We start from the raw sequence: 24,253 nt of genomic DNA, 5'->3' as shown, positions 1-24,253 counted from the left end.
TCGAGTCCAACCATCAACTCCACTCTACAAAGTTCTCCCTTACACCATATCCCTTAACACCACACGTAATATCCCTTAACACATCTAATTAACTGTAATTAACTGTACTTCTTAATATCCCCAAAATGTTTGTATAACTACTTCTAAAATTAATGGTTTAGAAAAGTTAAAGATGTACACTTGCTAAACTCAGAGGTAATGTATCTCATTTTTTCCCATTTTTTTGGGGAAGGGATACACTTGCACCACTTACATGAGCTATCTGTTGATAAACGAGATGGCAATGTTCTTTGGGCTGCCGGCATGAAGAATTTCCCGCTGTCAACAGCAAATGCTTTATCAGACAGTCTCATAATTTAATATCATAGTTCAACTGATGATCAAGATTTTGGTTTACAGAAAATCCCTAAGGGTGCAGTCATATGTAGTGGGATGTTAAATGGGAAGAGAGGCAAATACAGAGACCACCATAACATCACCACCAAAGAGATTTCCATTTGGAAAACAGTGCTGGAAGGATGTTATTTGGGGTCCAGAGCTGACAAGTTGCCGATATGTCCTGTCAACTCTTGCTCGAGTGAAAACCAGAAGATACTCTGAGAATCTGTCGTAGAGAGCTGCTGTAATGAGGTGTGACAATGCTTTGTTTCCTTCACCAAACCTAAGAACCGGTTTCCTACATTTGTAATTTAGTGGAATAAAATGCTGTTTACTTTTCATTTAAATACTGCTGGATTTCAAGAGCAAGTTCAAAGGTATTTGGTAAATACTGTGATATGTCATTCTCACTGGGAACTCTGATATAACTCGGATGTCACACAATCATAGAATGGTTTGGGTTGGAAGGGACTTTTAAAGATAATCTAGTCCAACCCCTCTGCAGTGAGCAGGGACATCTTCGACTAGGTCGGGTTGCTCAAAGCCCCATCCAGCCTGGGTCTTGCCCCAGGGATGGGGCAGCCACAGCTTCTCTCGGCAACCCGGGCCGGTGTCTCACCACCCTCATTTCTTCTTTATGTTTGATCTAAACCTACCCTCTTTCAGTTTAAAACTGTTGCCCCTTGTTTTGTCACTACAGGCCTTGGTAAAAAGTTTCTCTCCATCTTTCCTATAAACCCCCTTTAAGTACTGAAAGGCTGCAGTAAGGTCAGCCCAGAGCTTTTCTTCTCCAGGCTGAACAACCCCAACTCCCTCAGCCTGTCCTCACAGCAGAGGGGCTCCAGCTCTCTGAGCATCTTTGTGGCCTCCTCTGGACCCACTCCAACAGGTCCGCATCCTTCTGATGTTGGGGGCCCCAGAGCTGGAGGCAGCACTGCAGGGGGGTTCCCACCAGAGCGGAGCAGAGGCGCAGAATCCCCTCCCTCGCCCTGCTGGCCACGCTGCTGGGGCTGCAGCCCAGGATATGGTTGGCTTTCTGGGCTGCGAGCGCACATTGCCGGCTCATGTTGAGCTTCTCATCCATCAGCACCCCCAAGTCCTTCTTTTCAGGGCTGCTCTCCATCCCTTCATCCCCAGCCAGTGCTGATACTGGGGGCTACCCCGACAAGTGCAGGATCCCGCGCTTGGCCTTGTTGAACCTCGCGAGGTTCCCGTATCCTCCACTAGAGAAGCGCCCCAGCTCTCACACAAGGCTCACACTTCCCAGAGCATTCACGATTTTTGCCCTTTAGTCTCCAAGATGCCAAAAGCCGCTTTCAGGATTTGGAAACGCGGATGGAAGGCTCCCTTTTGGCCACTACCAACTGTTACAGTCCCCGAAGTTTTAAGTTCTCAGACACAAGCAACATCCCCACATCCTGCCTACCCTCACTGCCCGCCCCACCCCGCCGCCATTTTGCGCATGCGCCGCCCTCCCCCTGCGGGGCGGGGCGGGGCGGGGCCGGGCCGCGCGCCCATTGCCGTCAGTTCCGCCCCGCGCGTCCGGCAGCAGGAGGCGGCGGGGGCGGTTCCTGTCCCGGCTGTGAGTGTCCCCCCCCCGGCGTCACCCCCCGGGCCCCGAGGCGGCCGCCACCCCCCCCCGGAGGGGTTCTGCCCTTCCCTCAGATCCCGCCGTCGTTCCCCTGGGCCCCCCCGCTCCTCACGCCGCCCCTCAGCCCCCTGCCTTCCTCAGCGCTCCGCCCGCTGTGGCGGGACGCGGCCTCCCGTCGAGGCGGGGCGGGCGGCGGGGCCGGGCGCTGTTCCGCTGGCTGCACTTCGGGCTGGAGTTGGGCAGTGTGGGGGGAGAGGGACTTTACATCCTCCAGCCTCGGCGCTGCCGGTAATTATGAGGAAACCCCCCCCTCCACAAACAGCTGCTTGGCTGCCACCTCTGCTCCCGGGCTCAGAGCTCTTTTTCTTCCTTCTGTTTGGTAAAACCAAGTCGTGTCAGTCTAAAGCTGTGCTGCCTTGCGGTTTGGTTCTTTTTTTTTTTTGGGTGATATGTATGTTTTGTAGGGTGCTTTGGAGCTGAAATCCTCCAAGGGATCTGTGGTGGTCCGGGAGGTCTCAGAGGAGATGCGAGGGCTCAGTGATGCACATCTTCATTTAAGAGATGCAGCTGCAGTACAGTAAATCAATTTCAAATAGCTCAGGGGAGAAGGAAGTCTAAATATTTAAATGTAAAAGCAGGAAACATTGCCTGGTCCCTCTGATGAACCCGTATGTGTTTTGAGAAAATAACTACTTCATTTTTTCTCAAAAATAAGTGTTTTGGACCTGACTTTCCTCTTCCTGGCCATATGCACGTGCTGACAGCTGTGTAAAGTTCGGTCATTCTGATGTGGTGCATGTTTACATCCCACCTCACGCAATTTTCTGTGTTTTCCCCAAGGCGTGTTGTGGAGACGGACTGGAGAGCCCAAGTCCCAAAGGGCATCTCTTCTGAGGTGGTGCCTTAGGAAGTGTTTAATGTGAGACTGTGGGGGAGAGACTCTGCTGCCCCATGTATGAGGTCGGCTTGTGTAGCTGCACAACGAATGGGAAACCGATTTGGCCGGAAAAACCTAATGTACAGATTTTTGTTTGTGGCCATACTGATATGTGACTAAGAACACTCCTTGTGCACTGTGTAACTTTGTCAGTCGGCTGCGTGATTGAAGATTTAGTAAAATGATGAAAGAAAGTACTAGAATTGTAGCACATGTATACAGGATGCAGAAGTGTTTAGCATTGAAGTCCTGGTTTCATTCAGCAACCATGCGTACTTATGAATGTTAAAAAATAATATACATTTTTCTCTTACTAGCCCGCAGTTGATGCAAAATGAGTGTTCCTGACTACATGCAGTGTGCTGAGGATCATCAGACTCTCCTGGTTGTGGTTCAGCCGATTGGCATTGTACCCGAAGAGAGCTTTTTCAGGATCTACAAGCGAATTTCAGCAGTGAGTCAAGTTAACGTGCGTGACTCTCAGCGTGTGTTGTATATCCGTTATAGGCACCATTATCCCCCAGAGAACAACGAATGGGGGGATTTTCAGACACACCGGAAAGTTGTGGGGCTGATAACTATCACGGACTGTTCTTCTGCAAAGGACTGGCCTCAGACATTTGAAAAATTCCATCTTCAAAAGGAAATGTATGGTTCTACTCTCTATGATTCCCGGTTGTTTGTCTTTGGGCTTCAAGGAGAGATTGCGGAACAACCCCGCACAGATGTGGCGTTTTATCCCAGTTATGATGAATGTGAAACTGTGGAGAAGAGAATAGAAGATTTTATCGAATCCCTCTTCATAGTCTTGGAGTCTAAGCGGCTTGACAGAGCCACTGATAAATCTGGAGACAAGATCCCACTCCTCTGTGTTCCTTTTGAGAAGAAGGATTTTGTAGGTCTGGACACAGATAGTAGGTAAGCAGCTATTTTCGTCAGCTTGCAGATCTTGGGGAAAAAAAAAGTACCTGGCAATTGCTAGCCTTTAGAGTAAGCCTATTAGAAAGGACAAAGCGTACTCTGTTTCTATCTTGTTGTGTATGTCTGTTGTAATCAAAGAGAATTTAATTTGTCGTCTGACTATATTTGATGTTTTGAGTTTATATATAATATATTTAATTTATGAGGCTACTCAAACAGTAGGAAGAAGTCACAGGAAAGGTTTGACAGATTCTTCTATAGAGAGAGTTTTTGCTGGAAAGCTTCAAATGGTTTATAGATATACAGTATTAATAAAGAAATTCAATTAACATCGATGAAAAATAATTTTATAATATATTGAGTAGTATTTGACTAATCCTACTTACTGTGTTGTTTTTTTTTCCCCTAAGCCTCTGTCTACTTTTCCATCCTATGAAACAGTGACTGCTATTTTGGTGACTAAGTCCAGCATCTTTCCTTGGTTTTTTGTTTTTATTTAATTATTTGATATTCTTGATCCATCTTGTTTTGCTACCGTTATTCTCACAACTGTTCTCTTTGGTTTTGTGTATGTAATTGGTTTTGGGCTTTTTTTTTTTTCCATTATCGCATCTTTGTTTCCTAATCATTCGCATGCTCATCTTCTCAGATTTGAGTGTTACATAGTTCTTGTATTAGGGATTAGTAATTCTGGCTTGCTAGCTACAGGCAGGTGCAAAATGTGTTTGACTCCTCTGTCTGCAGTCAAATCCAAAGGACAGAAGCAACCGCCTTCCTTTTGTCTTGGAAAAGACAGAGGTGTGGAACCCCTATCAAAATACATAGTATGTGCGGGAATAGTATCTTTGACATTGGTGTGTACTCCCAGGGATGCCAGCAGTGGTTATTGTGTGAAAAAGCTCAGAAAATACTCAAAAGTGTCCAGGCTGGGAGCTGTGCAGGCAGGTTTGGGAAGCCTTCTGCTTTCCTAGCCTTAGAACCTCTGTATAAGAATGTGATATACTAGAAGAAAGTACTCTAAGTTTCTAATTAGTTTGAAGCCCTCCATTAAATTATCTCTGGTTGCTTGAAGGGCCAACAGTACCTTTCTGCCTTGCTCCTGGTCCTCTTTGCTGGTGAGTGGAGCAAGTTGAACTTGCTCTGACTTGCTTATCCGATGTTGTTCCCTACTTGAGCTGCTCTTTCAGTGTTTTGGTTCATCCCCACACTATTCAGCTTTCATTAGCTGTATAAATTATTATGTTATTGGCTGTTTTGTACTCTGCATGTGTGGTAAAATTTTGTAGACTGGATGAGCCCTTTTAGAATCTCAGCTTTAATTACTCGGGTCAGGTGAATTTTAGTTGAACATAATTACAAAGATCTCCTGTTCCAGTTAGCTAAGAAAACTACGGATTTTGGCCAAGAATTAATTATGCCATTCAGTTGTGTCTTCTAAATAGTATGATTCGAAACTGTACTTCGGAAGACAGTTCCTGACATAAATTACTTATTTATGAGCAGTGGCAGTGTTGTAGCTAGTGGCTAAATATTTCCTGTGAAGTTCTGAACCGGTGGGGAGCTCAAATAACAGGTAGTGTGTTTGTCCATACATAACCAAGAAGATATTTTGTACTTTTTCATTGAAGAGTTGAATCAGATTTAGTGTGATGCTTGAATCCTTTGGAAAATGGAAGTTGTATGACCTGGGTTCTGTAAACATAGGGGTTTATACAGAGTTAAGCACTGGTTTGGGTATTAAAAACAACCTTGCTTGGTGGTTTTAATACCGACTGTTTTTTCAGTTAAGTCTAGATCAATGGATGTACTTTAAATGTTTGTGACACATAACTACTCAAAGAACAGGTTTTAAATATTCTCATCTTTCCTCTTTCCATTCAATAGTAAGAAAGTTTTTCAGCTTTTTATTTTGCTGTGGAGTTAGTACTGCTGGTTGTTTTAATATTTAGGATTTATATATAAATAGCATAAGCGAGCTGAATTGAAAGATCTTTAAATTCAGTTTAGTATTTTGCATGGCTGATTAAGGAAATACTGTAAGTGCCTGGACTTTTTTTTTTTTTAGTATTAGAGTTTTGTAACAGAAAGGAGAAATTTACATAATCCCAAGTGAAGATCAGTTGTATTGAAAAAAAGTTGTCCTTGACTGAATTGGAAATAACATGTCCATAGTGTACCTGATCGTCTCTGTACAGGGACCTTTCACGAAGCAGGATGCATCCCTGCTTCTGTGTTCTGCTTAGCTGAGATTGAGGACTGTGAAATGTGGTTGAACTAAGATCAGTTTATTAAACCAACCTGCACTTTCAAGCCTAAGTCTTTAGAAGTGAAACGGTAATATATTGCATTGTAGTACTTGGGTTGCAATAAAAGTTTTATATTGTAGCATGGTTTCTTTTGCAATGATGGATTCCCTAATTAAGGGGAAAGTATTGCAGTAAGTCGTAACAGGGAGATGCAGGGCTAGAAAGGGCCTTCTTCAACTTGAGTCCAGTTTTGTTTTTTTTCCAAGATGCTATGTTGTATAATTCTTTTCAGGGAGGGGGTAAAGGTTCTCTGAATGCACGGAGTGCATATGAGAACATCTGGTAGAATAACTTTCGCTACTTTGTAGGTTTTGAGGCTGTCAGCATGATGAGTTTAAAGAATGAAATAAAAAAAAGATAATATTATTGAGATAGTGAGGCAAATAAAACAGTTTTTTCTAGAATAGGTGGAAATTTCTAAAGGGTTAAACGCAAAGAATGTCCCCTTACTCTCTTTCATATACTCTTCATCCCTTTTTAAAAAATTTTTGGTATATAGTGTATCCTGATCTCCCACTCAGTGTGCAACTAACTAGTTGAAAAGTACAAATATTCTATATTAAATAGCTGGAAGAGAAGGCACACTCTCTTTGCTTATAGCAGAGAGTATATGTCTTGGTTGCTGTAGTTGAAGATGTCTACTTAGGATAAATAAGCATATTTTTTCCTGTAACTTCTAAAATTGAAGTGAAATTTCACAGGGTGTAGCAAAGGTCTCATTAGATGTAGAGTGCAGCTGTAACCTTGAGCTGATGAACTGCGTTGATATATTGAATGAGAGTATGTTAAGAAGTTACAAGGGACGTAGTAATTATGATCATGTGATCTGAAGACTAATTAAAGCTACTGAACTGTTTTTCTGTCTTAGAAGAGACTTTTCTCCAAGCAATTTATTGTAAAATACTAAGGCTAATAACTTAAGTGATGATTAGGAATAGATGCATAGAACTGATCTCTGTCACCCGGTTAGTAAGACTAACATTAATTTGGTTGCATAATAATTGGAATGTGATTGACTTCTTTTAAGATGCAGAGCTCATAAGTGAGGAACCTGGATTATCATGCTGCATTTCAAATATGGTAACTTGCAGAAAAGTGGAGCCGAGCTTTCTCTTTTGCAAGTTGCTTGTAAAATGAGCAGAAGAGGCAATGTTCCCAGAACTCATGCAGAGATGAGGATGTACACAAGACCACTATATTATATATGTAGAATAATTTTTTGTTTGGTAGAAAACTTTATGTATGAAAAATAGTGGGATTAAGTCCTAAGAAGTTTTGGAGCAAGATTGTCCTGTTAACTAGAAGTTGTGGGACTGGGAGTCTGACCTTGGTTTAATTCCTAGAGCACTTGTCCAGTAGGTGATCTTGGCAAATCTGTTAATTTTTCTTTCTGCTTCTTCGTAAAATATTTATGTGGCCACAGGGCTGCTGAGGATAATTGAAAAAGTGTCTGAAATCAGTTGCACTGATCATTGTTTGTAGAGGCCAGGAGACTGGTTGAAAAGAATGAAAATGCATGTTCTCATGGTGATACAAAGGTCCTACAAACTTGAAACTAGGAAACATACTTGCCAGAAATACCAGAAATCCCATTTGTTTAATCTTTCTATTTTATTTCTGTTTTCAGCTAAAAAACCAAATAAACATACTCATGTATGATTATAAATCTGCTTCGATAAGCTCATTTCAATGTTGTTTACATCAGTTTGTGTCTTAGGTTCTTTCTTTTTTAATACTGGTAAGGCATCTGTTTAATACCACTGAGTGATGCAAAAGTAGGGCTCTATTTATGGATGTGTCTTTCTCCACGTGGTATCGTAGGTGGGATTTGTTCACTGATTTATCAAAGTTTATAATATCTCAGTATGTGTATGTGAGTGTTAATTTTCTTTCTGTTCTGTGTCTTTCTAATTTTTGTTTTGTTCCTTTCTTTTTTTTTTTTTTCCTTCTTCTCTCATACTGCCCTGTGAGTTTGTTGTTGGGTCTAAAAAGGTAGGCTTGTGATTGTGTATATTTAAAAATAGTTAGCTTTCTTCCATGTACTGCCTTTCCACTCCGCCTTCATTGCATATTTTAGTGTTGCTTTTTATATTTATTTTTCAGTACACACAAAAATAATTGCTGCCTGGAGCCTTACTACTGTGGTTGACCCCTTTTGGTGCATTTAGCAATTATATTTGGTACCAATGCTGAATTTTTTCGTAGGACACACATAATTTGCTTAGGCGGCTGCTGGCCTCTGGAATTTGCTTTATTTTTTAAACTCCAAAGCCATGAAGCTGTTGCTGCCTGTGTTTGGTTTCCAAATTCAAATGTTCTGGCAGTCGATCAAGTGCCATAGCTGTGTCTTCTAAGTCTGGATAATGTCATGATTGGTGATATCTATAGTTCTGCATGCTAATGGAACTGGTGGAATTTGGTGGAAATTTTTGTTGAAGCATTTTGCATGAATACTTTTGCAAATTCCTTTTGCATGTTTCTTCTTTTTAAATTTAGCCACTTCGAAATTTTGAGGATCCAGAAATTCCTTCCAACTGGTTGCTGGATGGTTTGTAGCAAAAATAAATTCTGTCTTGAAATACAATATTGTTGCTCTGAATTTTCCATAAAATTATGCTGGGATCCTAGAAAAGAGTTGGGGAGGAAGAGGTAAAGCATGTTATCTTATGTAGCAAATGCGGTAGAAATGGAAATGGGGTAGAGAGTTCCTGCAACAGGCTTGTCTTTCAGTTTGTAGCAGCAGTAGTAGTAGTGGTCACTGATGGTAATCATCGTGGTTATTATTCTGAAGAGAATATAAAGAGCATGTTAGGTACCAAATTAGCACAACTAACTTTAGAGAATAAGGTTTTAAACTAGTTTTGTAGTCAACTGTATGTGTATGTGTGTTGAGGAGAGGACCTTCTGAAGAGGAGTTTGTGTGACTGATGCTATGGAGTATTCCACCTGTGGTCCTGCGTTATGTGGCGTTGCCTTCCCTGAGGGTATTTCTGAGTGGGTCACACTCCAAAAGGGATTTGTGATGTGTCTTTGGGTGAGACTTGGGTGTGTCTTTGAGACTTACTGTTTTAAATGATCTTCTAGAGGAAAAATAAATAAACAGCTCTTAGCAGTAGGGTACTACAAGGAGCTGACCTAGAAAAAGGTTGTCATTTTATCCTAGAAAAAGTAGCAGTTAATTTATGTGGTCTTCCTGTCATCAAATAGATTAGGATTAAGCAGTAGAGAGCCAAAATAATTAAACAGCGTTTTAATAAAAAATAAATTAGAAGATATCTAGAAGCTTCTCACTTTCACCTTTGTGGCCAGATTCTTCAGGTAAAGCTGCGAAGCAAAGCTATGAGGAATTAAAATGAATAATCGTAATTTTATGCTGATATATATATATGCATGTATGATTTTTTCCCATTAAATTTGCATCCCATTATGCATTGAAGAAACCATCAGTCACTTAGACATGCTTTTAATGACCTGACATTGTAGATATTAACTTTTTTTTTCAAAACAAGCTTCCCAAATACAAAGTAAATTAAGTTTTGCTGTCTGTGGAGAGTGAGTTTCATTTCAATGAAATCTTTGCCTTTTGTCTTTTTGGACATGCTTGCAGTAATTGGCTGGGGGGAACGCCTGAATTTAGAATTCATTGTACTTAATTGAGATCACTAAATTAAGACACAGTTTATACATTTATACAGTGCAAACTTACTCTATAATTACTGAGAAGATGTTTTCCAGGAAGATGGTGAAGGCTTGCAGGGACTGTAGGAGATAGATCCTGTCTTGGCACCACACTTAAGACCATAAAAGTAGGTCTAAATTCAGTCTTTGAATAATTAATAGCAAATTCTTCATCACCAGGAATAAACTATCTGTTTGTTTGTAAATAAGGAGAGTTTCTAAGAGAGAAGTGTGTTGCATGAGCAATGTTTATTGATGTCTAAGTGAGTAAGTGCATTGAAACTTTGCATATATTGATACATGCATAAATCTTCAGGAAAATTAGGTATTGGTTAGGAAGAGGTGGTGGTGAGGCAGTGTGATCGAAATGATTCTGGTATTAGGTGCTGATTTAGGAGTCTGGCACCATCTCTTTTCCTTTTGCTGTATGACTCATTTATAAATTCAATCATATGCAATCTAGAAAATCCGGGAAAAAAACACCAAAAAACTACAGTTTTGAGAGAATAAGAGTGTAATTTGTCCATAAACATAGAGATTACTTGAACGTGTAGAGAGAGGAAATTTGAAGTGTTATCGTCTTTGGAAGGAATTATAGCTGTGTAAGGAAACAATGATTCTCCAATTCCACTATTTATTCTGTGTTAAAAAAAAAAAAAGTTAGGAGCAATATAACATTTACAATCTTAATTTCATTCTGGAATGTAGAGATTAACAAAACCTGATTTGTAAACAATTTATACTCTCATATACAATACTGATTCAAGATTAGAAAGTACCTGGTTGATGGAAGTATTATTTCTCTATAACCCAAAGCTCAGAATGAAATTTTGGTAGGATTCGATGCCCTTCAATAGTTTGAGCAAAGCAATTTTAGCTTTCACTTTGAATTTTCTTGAATTTTTTTTTTCTTAAAAAGATCTGTAAAATACATGCTTGTTGACAAATAAAAGATAAGAAATATTGCAACTTCTTGACCTATCTGAAAGATAATTTGTATTTAGCTTCATTTAATGTCATCTTCACATCAGTTGTGAATATGATGTGATGTATCAGAAAAGTGGGAACATTTGTATAGGAGTTATTTGTAGCTTTTTATGTGGAGAGGAGCAATAGAAGACATGCTTCTTGTCTCCATTTATAATTTCCAGTTTTTCTTATAAACAATGACACTGGTTCTGATTGACTTTCTGATTAATTTTTATAAGGATATTGTATGTGCTTCCATTACCTCCTCTTTTTAAATTTCTGTCCTCCATCCATATAAATCTGTTACTTTTCTCTTCATCTTCTTGATGAACTATTATTTTTTCAAACCGACTACATGGAATAAGACGTTATTTGGTGGCTGAATGCAGTGGTTATCCTTTGGACTTGATGTTTCTCTTTGATGTAAAAGAAACCCAACCAAATCCAAGAATCTTCAAAGCAAACAAACCAGTAACATGTAATTGTTTTTATTGTTACCATTTCTCCTAGGCTTTTTGCCTTAAAATCTAAAGGAAATAAATTAATATGCTTATTCCTACCCTTATACTTCATACCCTTGTACTTAGAATCATAGAATCTGTTGGGTTGGAAGGGATCTTTAAAGGTCATCTAGTCCAACCCTCCTGCAGTAAGCAGGGACATCTTTAACTAGATCAGGACACTTCATATGTTCTGTCCCATTTCCAGTTTTTACAGACTTCATGAAGTCAGTCTGTTAGATGTGTTATGAGAGGTTATTTCAGTTGCCCTTTAACTCATCTCTAGGGTCCTCTGGGAAGTTCTTTGCTGTAAAAAAAAAAAAAAACCCCACCACCCCAAACCCCATTTCATTCCATAATGGTGGCATTTCCTCTTATATTCAAGTCTTGCTCTAGGGAATAAGACTTCAGCATCAAAACCCTCCTTAACATGTTCCTGTGCAACCAGCTCTAGGTGACCCTGCTGTGGCAGGGGGTTGGACTAGATGATCTCCAGAGGTCCCTTCCAATCCCTGTCATTCTGTGGTTGCGTGATCTGGAGAATGGCTGTTGCCCTGTAGTGTGGTTTGGGGTATTTTTTTGGTGGTGTGGGTTCCCCGCGCCATTTTTTAAGTTGATAGGTTCAGATATGCTAGGTAATCTTTTTTAAGATATTCTGCTGGACTAAGTTTAGTTGAAAAAGTATCACTGCATCTACTAAAAGCTGAAAATGTAGAACTATGACAGTCAATCCAAGATTGTTCTTTATATTTTTGGAAACTTCTAACCAGATTCTTTAGAGATACTTCACTTATATAATAAAGAATGACATCTACAGAATCTTGTTAATTAAAATTTCATTCTCATGTAACTTTTATTTTAGTTTAAACCATCCAAAGAAAAAAGATACTTTTTTTTTGGTGTGAGGTTTGGACAATAAAATTGTATGCGTCTATACGTTTAGACATTGTTAGAACAAAAAGATATACTATTGGAGTAATGTAGGTAAATGAATAAAATATGTAAGTTTAATTTTTCTCTAAGAAAAGAGTTTTATAAGGGAGAGCAAGGGCATTCTTGCAAGGGAGTACTTTTGCAGGAGGGAGAACAGTAAAATTGGCAATGAGCTCAGGAGGGCAGTGTTTTTCTGAACCCTGACTTAAATCATGAGATGCTTTGAACATCTCCTGTGTCTTACTTTGCATCTGTTACATTTCTGTAGCTGCAACTTACTAAAAAAAAAAATTAAATAGTGAAGTTAGTGCATTTATCATGCGGGTTTGTGTCTGAGTTGCCTTTTCAGTTGTACCAAAGTGTCTGTTTAATATTTTCAGTAGGACTTCATTGGCCTTGGGGATTAATTTTGCTTGGGAAATGAAAGAGCTTCACCATTTATTTTAATATATAAAAAAAGCAGTAGCAAGAGAAACCCTGTCAGTTCTTGCCTGAAGTGACAGTGGACGTGTTGGGTCTGTGAGTGTGGAGTAGGGACAGGTGCAGGAATTAATTTCTTCTCTGTCTTGCCAGAGATAGGGGTGCAGGCAGAAGTTGACACATCGTGCAGATTCGCCTGGCTGATGGTGTTGCCAGGGCTTTGGTTTCTATGATCAGTGGTTGCTCTTCAATGAATAGAGCCTATTGGTGGGAGATGGGATTTACCATTCCAGAAGAGGAGGGGGAATCTTCAGTAGCAAATTGGCTGACTTAATGAATCATGCTTTAAACTAATGACCTTGGGGGGATAATGTCCAAAGCTGTGATACGTGCATATTCATAAGCAATAGGGTGGATGAGCGCACCTACCAGAGTAGTGAGTCATGCTCCCCAACCCTCTCCAAAGGCAAGAATTCTATATCCACCCGCCTCATGTGCATGTCTACCAATGCACGCAGTCTGGGCAAGAAACAGGAGGAACTAGACCTCCATGTGTAATCTGAGAGTTATAATGTCATAGGAATCACAAGAAACTTGGTGGTAAAACTCACATGACTGGAAGACCACAAACAACAAACTTTTTCAGAAAGATAGGAAGGGAAGAAAAGGGGACAGAGTTATACTTGATGTGAAAGATAAATTTGAGTGTATGGGGGTGAGCTATGGAGTCCACCCAAGTTCTGTTGAATGCCTTTGGATCAAGATTAGAGGGATCATCACCAAGGGAGATCTTATGTTAGATATGTTACTGACCTCTCAGTCAGGATGATGAGGCTGAAAAAAAACTTACTTTGGCTGTTCAAGGAAGTCTCAGGCCGACAGAACCTGGTCCTCAAGGGTGACTTCAATTACCCAGACATTTGTTGGGAAAACAACACAGCAGCGCACAAGCTGTTCATCAGGTTCTTGGAACGTGTTAAAGACAGCTTCCTGCTATAGATGATGGACACGCTGACAAGGAGCAGCGCACTGCTGGATTTACTGCTCGTAAACCAAGAGGACTTACTTGACAACAAAACTACCAATGTTTGCCTTGGGTACAGCGATCACAACATTGTGGTTTTTAAGATTCTGCTGAGCATGCTGAAGACCAGTAGTAGGACAAAGACCCTGGATTTTAGAAGAGCCAATTTCAATATGCTCAGAGCCCAGCTGTGAGGGATTCCATGGGAAGCATCCATGGATGGCAAAAGAGCTTGTGAGTGCTGGGTGTTGAAATTCAACAACAGCCTCCTGGAAGCACAAGAATGGTCCATCCTCTACCAAAGGAAAGGAAAAAGGTAGAAAAAGAGACCACCTTGGCTTAACAATGAGCTTTTGGGTGTGCTTAAAAGCAAAAAAAGCATAGCGTCTGTGGAAAGGCAGGTCAATACCCATCAAGGACTACAAGAACCTTGCTTTGGAGGTTCCCAAGAGGCAATAATCTTGTCTAGGCTCCCTTTTCCATGAAAGGTTGGACCAGATGGTCTTTGGAGGTCCCTTCCAACCTGGGCTGTTCTATGATTGAGTTTTATTTCACTTGTGACAAGGCTATTAAAGCACTCTGAAGTGCAGTCTTTTAGTTTTATGTAACTCTATCTGCATAAGTGTTATGTAGCCAAAATACATGATGCATTGTATTTTTTCAGTATATCCTCAAATTGTTGATTCTTTTGCATATTATGGTCATGAGATACTAGATGTTTGCTCAGAGAGAGTAGATGAATGTTGATCTACTATTAAGAAGGAAAGAAAATTGGCTTCAGGTGTTTATTACCTCAAATAAGCGTTTCCTGTAAATAACTATAAATTGTATGTTTTATTTTGCAGGCACTATAAGAAGCGTTGCCAAGGCCGGATGCGGAAACATGTTGGTGACCTGTGTTTACAAGCTGGCATGTTGCAAGATTCCTTGGTGCATTATCACATGGCGGTGGAACTTCTGCGGTCTGTGAATGACTTTCTGTGGCTTGGAGGTACTATTGATGATAGTGAATCAAATACTTAGTTGCTAAAACCAAGTAAATCAAACTGTCTTCTATAACTTTTATTCTGTATTATGAAAATTATTTTGGTGGCCAAAATATGAATATCAGGTGTGACTCAGGATTAAGTCAAAATAAAAATTAGTTGATAAGACACGAGAAAGAAATGTGCTGAAGAAAACCTGCAACATAAAAATATACTATTGTAGTAAAGCATGTACTTAAAAAAAAAAATAACAATATTACATGTGACTTTTTAATACTTCCCTAGAAGGTGTTTATTTTTCAGTGGATGGTATGGATGTTTCAAAAATCTTTCTGTAGGTATCTACTATGGACTGTTAGCAAAAGTTTTTTGCCTTTACATCTACCAAAGCCACAAGCGTTTAACTTCCATGAGCATAACATCCTTCCTTTCACATTCGTTCCTAGACTTCACTTTTTTCCTGACTTTTCTTTCCTCCTTTCCTTTTTTTTTCCATCCTGCTTTTTTCTCTTTAGTGGATATACATACAAGTGACCTTTGAGCACAATTTCTGTGGTGTGTTTGGTTTTTTTTTGTTTTTTTAGTTTCATACCCTTTTAGCAAAATTGCTGAATCCAGTTTGTTTTTTAGTTTTCTCATTCTACTTGGAAATACACTTAACTTCATAATGGCTCTATACATTACATGTTATGAAAACTATAACACCTTCTGACTTTCCACTTCTTTCCTTCTACTCTTTCAAAAGGTTGTGTGGTCTGGGATTCTTCAAGCAGGAAAGGAGAACTTTTTTACTTCTGCAGGGCATGAAAATATTTTAAGGCCCATCTGTTGGACTACGGAATTATTCTTATAGACTCAGACTAACTTGAATCGGAAGTGACCTCTGGAAGTCCCCAAGTCTGCTCATATCGCATCCAGTTAAATCAGGCTGCTCAGGGACCTGTCCAGATGAGTTTTAAGTACATTTAAGGGTGGAAGTTCTACAATCTGAGCAACCTGTTCTAACATTTTGCTGCTAGTAGTTTGAAAGAAAACCCAAAACCACAACACAAATTGTTCCTACATTAAAGCAGAATTTCCTGTGTCAATGTGCATTGGCCCTCATCCAATCTCCACACCTCTGAGAGGCATCTGACTCCATCTTTTCTGTACCTTCCCACTGTGTCTTTAAAGACACCAATAAGATCTCCCCTTAGCCTCTTGTTCTTTGAGGCTGAACAAACTCAGTTATCTCCATTTCTCCTATGTCATGGGCTCCAGCCCCCTGACCATTTTGATGGCCTTCCACTGGACTTGCTTCAGGATGTTAAATGTCTTTCTAGTACTGGGGAGCTCAAAGCTGTATGTGTTGCCCCAAATGTGGTGCCTCAGATGCAGAATAGAGGGGAATAACTGGTTCCCTTCACTTACTGGCCACACTGTGGCTGTTACAGCCCAGTATGCAATTGGTCACCTTTGTTGCAAGGGCCTACTACTAACTGCTGTTAACTTGTCCACCAGGACCCCCGGGTTCTTTTCTGCAAAGCTGCTTTCCAGCTAGTCAGCTCCCAGGCTGCTCTGCTGCATGGAGTTATCCCATCTGAGATGCATGAGCCTTTGTTGAACTGCATGAAGTTCCTGATTGCCCATATCTCCCGCCTGTCAAGTTCTCTCTGAAATGAAGATCTGCACTACTGTTCCCCCCAGTTTGGTATCACCCAGCAGTTTTCTTGGGAGTGTTCTATGCAATAATTCAGGCTGTTAATGAAGACATCAGAGTATTGTCCCCAGTGTTGGTTCCTAAGGGGCACCACTAGTGACAGGACTTTGTACTGCTGATCACAATCCTTTGAGCCTGGCTGTCCAACCTGTTTTCCACCTCCTTTATACACCAGCTATCCAAATCTTATCAATATGGCTATAAGCATGCTATGGGAGACGACGTTCAAAGGTCTTGCAAAAGTGAAAATACACAACATCCTCTGCTGTTCCATCTCATCATAGGAGGCAGTGAGGTTGCCAAGGACTGATTTATCCTTGGTAAATCAGTTTGCTGTTCCCAAGTTACCTTCTTGTCCTTCGTGTGCTTGGAAATGGCTTCCAGAAGGATTTCTTTATAGCCTTGCCAGGGAGCTGAGGTTGATCTGCCTGTAGACCTCTTCTACTTCTTTCTTGAGGAAGGGTATGATGTTTCTCTTTGTCCAGTCTTAGAAACCTCCCCCACTTGGCATGACCTGTTTGGAGGTGATAAGTGAGTGGCCTCGCATTTGGTGAGCTCTCTTGGCATTTTACCAGATTTTGTGTATTTGTGCCCAACTGGATTAAGGACTTCATATGTCTGTCTTCCTCTGCTGTGGCTAGTGCATACTCCTACAGACCCTGCTAGTTGTCTTGGGGACCTGCGAGGTCTGAGGATAAACCTTACCAGTGAAAACAGATAAAAAAGACATTGAGTATCTCAGGCTTTTCCATGACCTTTGTCACTAGGTCTGCAGTTTGAGGCATGCTTTATGTTTGTGTAAATAGTTTTTACTACATGATACTTCACTTCTTGCAAGTTTCTGTACTAATCTGCTGGCTTTCTTTACAGCTGCTCTCGAGGGGTTATGCTCGGCATCAGTCATCTATCATTATCCAGGTGGTACTGGAGGTAAAGTTGGATCTCGCAGGGCACAAGGAGGTTCTCTTTCTGCTGAGGCAGGCAACAGGCACAGACCAGGTAAGGATGGGATTTCATTTTTGTTCTGTTTGCCACCACTGAACATCTGAAAACTTCTTCCCTACTTTCTATCTCTGCAAAATTATACCAATGACAGGATAAACTCGAGGTGGGTGGAAGAGGAGAACTGTATTTCTTTTTAAAATTTTTACATTAATGACTTTTCTACAGTAACACCCCACGGTGTTTCTGATCCAGAGAGTAAGGTGATCACAGTAAGGTGATCCAGAGAGATGCTCATGTTAACAGATGGTGATGGGTTTCACCCCCAGAAGCTTTGTTGGCTCTGATGGAGTTATTGGGATTCAGCTGGCTGTCAGTGTTCCCCTCTGCTCCTTTGTGTTTGGGTAAATGAGCCTTTAATCACATAACCTGCACTTGTCACACGGTGTTAAGGCTGCTGAAAGTTTTTATGGCTTCCAGGAGAGGCTGGCCAGGGTAGTGAAGGAAAAATGCATTGATTATTATGAGCTAGACGGGCCTTTGGTCTAACCCAGCACAGGTTACACAGGACCGAAACAAACGCAAGCTGGGTTTAAGTGCTGGTGTAAGTACTCTTGTGTGAAATGTGATAAAAATGAATTCCTTCATTTAAAAAAAAAAAAACAGCCACCCATCTTTATTTATCTATAAATCACAATCTAGTAAACACTTGCTTTGTGTTATGTTTATTACAGACTCTGTACGTTGACACCAGATAATTGTGATAGTGAAATTAACTTATTTCAGGAGAGAATACTAATTTTTCATATGATATCTAGTCATTAAAATCTGTGCATTTGGTCCCATGACCAAATGCCAACAGCATTTTCTGGTGGCTGTTAGGGTGTAATTTCACACAGTTCTTAACCTTGGTCCGCTTTTCAACAAATATTTAACAGTAGGTGTTGCAATCTGTTCGTTTGTAATGGGTACTCCTTGTTACTAAAGAAGGTAACAAATAAGTCACAGCTATCAGAATAACTGAACGAGATATATTTTGGGTTTATTATTGCTGCCTCTGTATATAAGTTGTCGTGTAATTCATAGTCCTGTCACTGTGAGCCGTTAGTGAACTTGTTAGTGTGGTCATACTTTAAAAATGTTTTAATTTTGTATGACAAGATTTTTACAAAGAACTACGTACCAAACATTTAGGTGAAGAAAAACTGATTACAGGTTTTTTACCATCCCTTGCAGAGGATAATGTTACTTCACGGTCCATTAGATATTGTTCCCTAACTCTAGTTGTGATCTCTTCATGGTTTGAGATCTGAACTGCTGAACTCTTGTCTCCCCGAACAGCTGTTGTCATGATGTCTTTTTTCCTACAAGGTTTTCTGAAAGTTTCTTTTCAATTCCTTTTTTTTGACTCTGCAATGCCTTTCATTTAAAAATTTTTCAAACTGCACCTTTGTTTATAATCTACTTTGTTATAACTGATTCTGTGAGGACGGTATTTAATCTGGGGAACAATTTCCAGTGTATCTTTCTGTAGGATAAGGCCAAAAACAAAACAGGTTTCCAAATTCTGCACAAATCGAGAAATGCCGTACTTGGAACTGACATTAAATGTGTGAGGGCTGTAGATGTGATAGTTAACTTTATTGTTTCCTAGTGCGCTTGGAATTGCACTATTTCTTGTGCCTGTACTTCAGCATTGGGTTTTCTTGGTATTGCCTTTGTGCCCAGAACTGATAAAGAGAAACACCTTTCTCCTGTGACTTCCCCCAGTTGGCGTTTTTAGGCTATAGCACAGGACCTGCCCACTCAAAAAATGTTGTGGTGTATGCTTTATTTAAAAACATTTCTGGAGAGATAGGCATTAATATTGTCTCTCTCCGTATAATATAGAGCACAAGCTTAAGAGGGCAGTTTTAAAGGTATTTTTTTTTTTGGGTGCTGTTTTTTTTTCCCTACTAAGCAGAATTTAAATATATTTCATACCTGTCTATAACCATCAGAATATTGGCTGGTTTTTGTTGGTACGCCCTTCAACTTCTTTTGAAACTCTTTTGATAGGAATAGTTCATTCGGAAGAGAATTTGTGGATAATGTAGTGTTTAAACTATTTGTCTGATGGAACGAGACATGGAATCTTGCCTGCTCCAAAGACAGGTTTCTCCCATGGTCATTGCCGTGAGCCCTTGGACTGCAGTGTCTTGCTGACTGTGAGAAGGGAACTTTGATGTTTTAAAGTGTCACTTCCCACGTTCCTAAAACCTTTCGTTTGTAGGGGGAGAGCTTTAGGCTGTGTCCCCTTGAGCGGCTGGATTTCTCTCTGCAGCCTTCAGCATAAAAGATTTTGAATTGCTTAGTCCATGTTTTCCAGGAACCTGGCCGTGGTCTGTTGGCTATGAGATTTTTATGTTACAGAATCATAGAATGGTTTAGGTTGGAAGGGACCTTAAAGATCATCTAGTTCCAACCGCATGCCATGGGCAGGGACACCTCCCACTGGGCCAGGCTGCTCAAAGCTGTGTCCAACCTGGCCTTGAAAAATATGAATTTACATTGGTTTATGTTTAGCTTACTAGCTGATTTGTGTTTCTCTATTGTGTTTTGTTTGTTTGAAGTGGTAAGCTCTTAATTTTGTCACCTAACTTACCTCTTCCCCCAGGCAGAATTAGGACGCCTGAGTGAAGTGTTGGAGTATCTTTCTGACTCTAAATCTCTATTTCGCTAGTCTGGAGTCTGAGCAAATCAACTGAAGGGAGGTCCTGTCTTGCTCATAAAGCAATTGTTTTTGACTGCTTAACCCTTGATCTTAATAGTTTTATTGCCATATTTAATCAAAGTTTAGTGCAATAAGGTGTTATATATCTCATAATACAACTTTGCAATACTCTCGGCAACTATTTTATGTGAATAGTCTGGCTTTTTGGGTTGGCACGACTCAATTATTCAGAAAATTTGATGGAGTGAAATTAATGACAACTGAAAGGGATAAAATCACTTGAAAGTGTTATTCTAGAGTATTGTGTAAATTAAATGAGCTCCCGCAAGGAGATTTAAGTGCTGTAGGACCTGATAATAAAATATGGTAGTGCATTGTGACGGAAACTTGCCGACTAAAACAAGCATAAAGAAAAAGGATATGGCTTTAAATTAAACACTGAAAAATCTTCAGTTCTTCTTGATGTGTCTCAGAATTCATTGCAAGTTTATGGAACTCTTACATTTATTTTTTTAACAAAGTGAGATTTAACATATGGTGACTACTTGAATTATAATTGGTAGTCCTTCAAAATAGCAATGATGATCCTAATAAATCTTATCATTTTGTTCAAGCCTGATGTTAGTTATAAAACATTATAAGAGCTTGTTTTGTTGGCTATATTTAAGGCTGAAAAAAAAATCATTTTTGTTCCTCCTTTTAGGGGCACAAGAAGTTCTCATTGATCCAGGTACACATTATTTTAATGCATGTTTCCAAAGTCTTTTCTTTTATTACTTGCATATGTTTTGCATTTGTTTAGATAGTTTCTGCCACTTGCCAAAACTAGTACTGATTCCTGATGCTTCAGGTTTTGGCTATAAATCTTGAGGAAGCAAAGAGACTGAAGGGTAACTGGCGCAAAATAAATGATGTAGTTCCACGATTGCGTCTGTGTAAATTCTGAGCAAGATTGTTTCTTCTCGTAAGTAGTGAGGATTTTTAAAAAATTTTTTAACCGACAAACCTGAATGGTTACGCATAGTCTTGTAGCGTCATGGTACTCTTTCAGTCATCACTAACGAAGATTTTGCACTTAACTTCCGTAAAAACCATAAAAACCCTAAAGTGTTAATCTATAGATGTGTTTGGTACGATTCTTTAAGGTTGACAAGCATATAAAAAAAAGTTGCTTTAGCATTTGAACATGTAAATGAACACATTTCTGAATTTATAGCGAGGAGTAGAACGTATCCTTCACAGTAGTTTTTAACTGTCTGTTGAGAGCTAAGTCCAGCTCCGAAACACACAGGCTTTGCTGTCTTAGTAGAGAAACCTCTTGCAGCAATAAATGACCATATAAATTTAGGTGTGTAATCCTACAGCTAAAGTAACATGTAAAAAGGTATAGAGCCTTGCCAAACCTTTGATGTATGTTTTCAATTTTATTATGTTAACTCTGCAATAAAACTAAATTCTAGAAATAAAATTTTCATGTTCCTTGTAATACCCTGTATTTCCTTGGCTTCTATTTCTGATTCTTATCCCTTATGTATGTAAAGACTCTTTCTGTCTCTCACCTTCTTTCTTATAGAAGAAAAATAATTTCTTACTGTTTTGTCTGAGTCTCAGGTAATTTTTTTTAACATTGAAGGCTCCGATTTGGTGGCCTTTGTTACAATGTAACACTTGGTTTTCTGTGATTAGACATAGGGAAGAGAAGTATTGGTTTTAAATGATTGGAGGAGAAGGTCACTGTTCTAATAATTAGTTTATAAAAAAAATTGCCCTTTTTTTACTTAGGTATGATTTAGAAGTACTTTTTAAGTAGAACAAGGAATAATTCAAAGATTAAAATGGCATATTCAGATGTGGCCACAAACTAATTTTAGCAATCCAATATTTTAGTCATAGTCTAAATCTTCAGATAAGTGTAAAACATTATGAATATACTTGTTTTTTACTATGCGAAAGATTATTTCCTGTTTGCTGGTTTATGACTTAATCCGTTTTTCATTTGCATTCTTTAAAAATAGCATAGTAAACCAGAACTAGTATTTTCTAGGTAGGGCAGGATTTCTTTCTAGGTAGGGCAAGTATTCTTTGTGTATGCTTTGGTCAAGCCTACAGCATATCCTAGTTTTTTTTTGTTTTTTAAGATATTTAGTATTTGCTAAAAGTCCTACTGCTCATTTCTTACCCTGTTCTGTTCTAGGTGCGCTGACTTCAAATGGTATAAATGCAGATACCAGTGCTGAGATAGGACGTGCAAAGAATTGCCTTAGTCCTGAAGACATCATAGATAAATACAAAGAAGCCATTTCTTACTACGGCAAGGTAATCCTACCTATTTTTAAGAAATTTCCCTGAAATTCTTGTGAATAATGAACTCTGTGGGTTTAGTTTCAGAGGATCTTCTAAAGCATGTGCAATAAAGTTTGTAAAACATATGATAATGGAAGGAATAGGAATAATTTATGCTCCTGAACTAAGTGCTTGGTTTAGAGTCTGCAAATCTCAGCTCTTTGGTCAAAGACAACACCTAAACCAGCAATGTGCTGAGTAAACTATTTCCTGTGCCTGCTAGCAGTACCTGGAGGTTTTGGATTAATTGTCTTATTTCTAAAGTACTTCAAGGAGAAGTGTTACATATTTGAAGGTTTGTTAACTATTACATATGTTTATGGTCCTTAATACATACATCATCAACTGCAGCGATGCTTTTATGCATGGTGTGAGTTGACTGCTTACTTACTGTGCCTGCTGGAATGATCTCTGGGGAATTCAGGAGTTGATGAAGAGGTTGCCGATGCTGGAGATGATTTTACGGGATTGTTCAGGGAGGCTCATATTTAGAGCATGCAGAGAGGTTTTAGGGGATCATGGAAGAAACGTGAAGGACAAACATTCTTAAAAGAGGATTAATAAAAATTAAACAGTTTTCAGCTCTCCTGGAGCATTTTCTTCAGATTTTTGTGCAAGTGCTCACAGCATAATATAGTAAGGTAGCTGAATGTTCGCATTTGTAATATGAAGAGTAAAAAAAAATTATTTCATACTGTGACAACAGTGGCTCAGTATCCACATCAACGTTAAAGATAAGTTTAATTGTATTCCAATGTAGCTATTTATGCTTTAATTGCTTTTTAAGTTCACGTACCTCTCATTTGATATAGCGAGTATCTTTCGGCTAAGCTATGTAAATGTGATGTGGTGATGTGGTGTTTCCATGTCTGTTGAAGGGAGGCTCTTCAAATGAGACAAGATGAATCATGTGCTTAAGTTAATTTATGATCAGGAGCAATGAAAGGGGATAGTTTTGGGGATAGTTTCAGATAAATTTGAACCCATCAATATAAAAATAATTCTCAAGTATTCATTCAGCTTTTTATGTTACCTTAAGGGCAAGTTGCTCATCTGGAAACAGCAGGATTTCTTTAGAAGTACAAAATTATTGGACTTTGTTAGACTTAGGGCAGGATATTTATATTTTTATTATAATAGTATACATTATGCTCTCGGCAAGTAATAACTATGCTTCACTGCAGTTTCACTTGCAAATAACAAAGAGCTTTGTTTTGGGACTGATGTATAGCTGTTCAAGACAAGCATAGTTAGCTTTTGTCTGTTTAAGATCTACAGATAGAGTAACTCCTAGCTTTGATGCTGAGGAAGCAGCAGTTTACGTATTTTTTTTAATGTTATCACTGAGCTTAGGAAACTTCTGTAGCATCTTCTAAAATGGATTCAATCTCCAGTGATTTGTTTTTGCTGATGTAAATGCACAAGAGAGGAACACATAACTGCTTTGGTGGAGTAACTCTTGCATTGCGTTCTGAGCTTTATTTCCCCCATTAGATTTCAAAGATGATAAATACCTGAACAGAGTTTAACTTCAGCAGGAGAGAGGTTGACTCAAATATCCAAAATCAGTATTGTTTGAGGAAATAACTAGATCAGATTGTTTGTCTAGAAAATTGCCTGTGTTTGTTATCCGAACTCAAACAGATCAATGCACATCTACATTGTCTCCTGCCTTTCTTAAGCAAGCTAAATAACTGAAACAGTTGTTTACAGAAAATGTTTTGTAAATAGATACTAGCAAATGCAGAATGGTTTGTAATTCACTTGTCATCAGTGGTACTCTTTTAACTAAAGAGAAAATTGATACAGTAAAAGTAAAGTTCTGTTGCTACAGCTTCCTGTGCTGTATAGCATATTTTCTAATACGTGCAACAGGCAAAATTAATTCTTCGTTTATTGTGATAGAGCAGTTT

General features: G+C 39.2%; 1 protein-coding gene across 4 annotated transcripts in view; it reads left to right on the top strand.

Annotated features, from left to right (window-relative positions):
* Positions 1–1,845: 1,845 nt before the first annotated feature.
* The window catches only part of TRAPPC9 (trafficking protein particle complex subunit 9), a 543,073-nt gene continuing 520,665 nt past the window's right edge, over positions 1,846–24,253 (top strand). For 2 of the 4 annotated variants that reach the window (XM_074577902.1, XM_074577899.1), the window contains exons 1-6: positions 1,846–1,960; positions 3,224–3,824; positions 14,503–14,648; positions 17,213–17,341; positions 20,701–20,727; positions 22,192–22,313. In XM_074577902.1, coding sequence (XP_074434003.1) covers positions 3,241–3,824; positions 14,503–14,648; positions 17,213–17,341; positions 20,701–20,727; positions 22,192–22,313 — 1,008 coding nt within the window. In that variant the 5' untranslated portion in view covers positions 1,846–1,960; positions 3,224–3,240. Of the gene's footprint in view, positions 2,258–3,223; positions 3,825–14,502; positions 14,649–17,212; positions 17,342–20,700; positions 20,728–22,191; positions 22,314–24,253 lie in introns of all 4 variants that reach the window. The other 2 variants (XM_074577900.1, XM_074577903.1) reach the window with 2 other exon arrangements.

The sequence above is a fragment of the Larus michahellis genome, chromosome 2 (genome assembly GCF_964199755.1).
Source record: "Larus michahellis chromosome 2, bLarMic1.1, whole genome shotgun sequence".
In the NCBI taxonomy this organism is placed as follows: Eukaryota; Metazoa; Chordata; class Aves; order Charadriiformes; family Laridae; genus Larus; species Larus michahellis.
The sequence above is the reverse complement of the archived record's forward strand: the minus strand, read 5'-3'. Positions and strand labels throughout refer to the sequence as shown.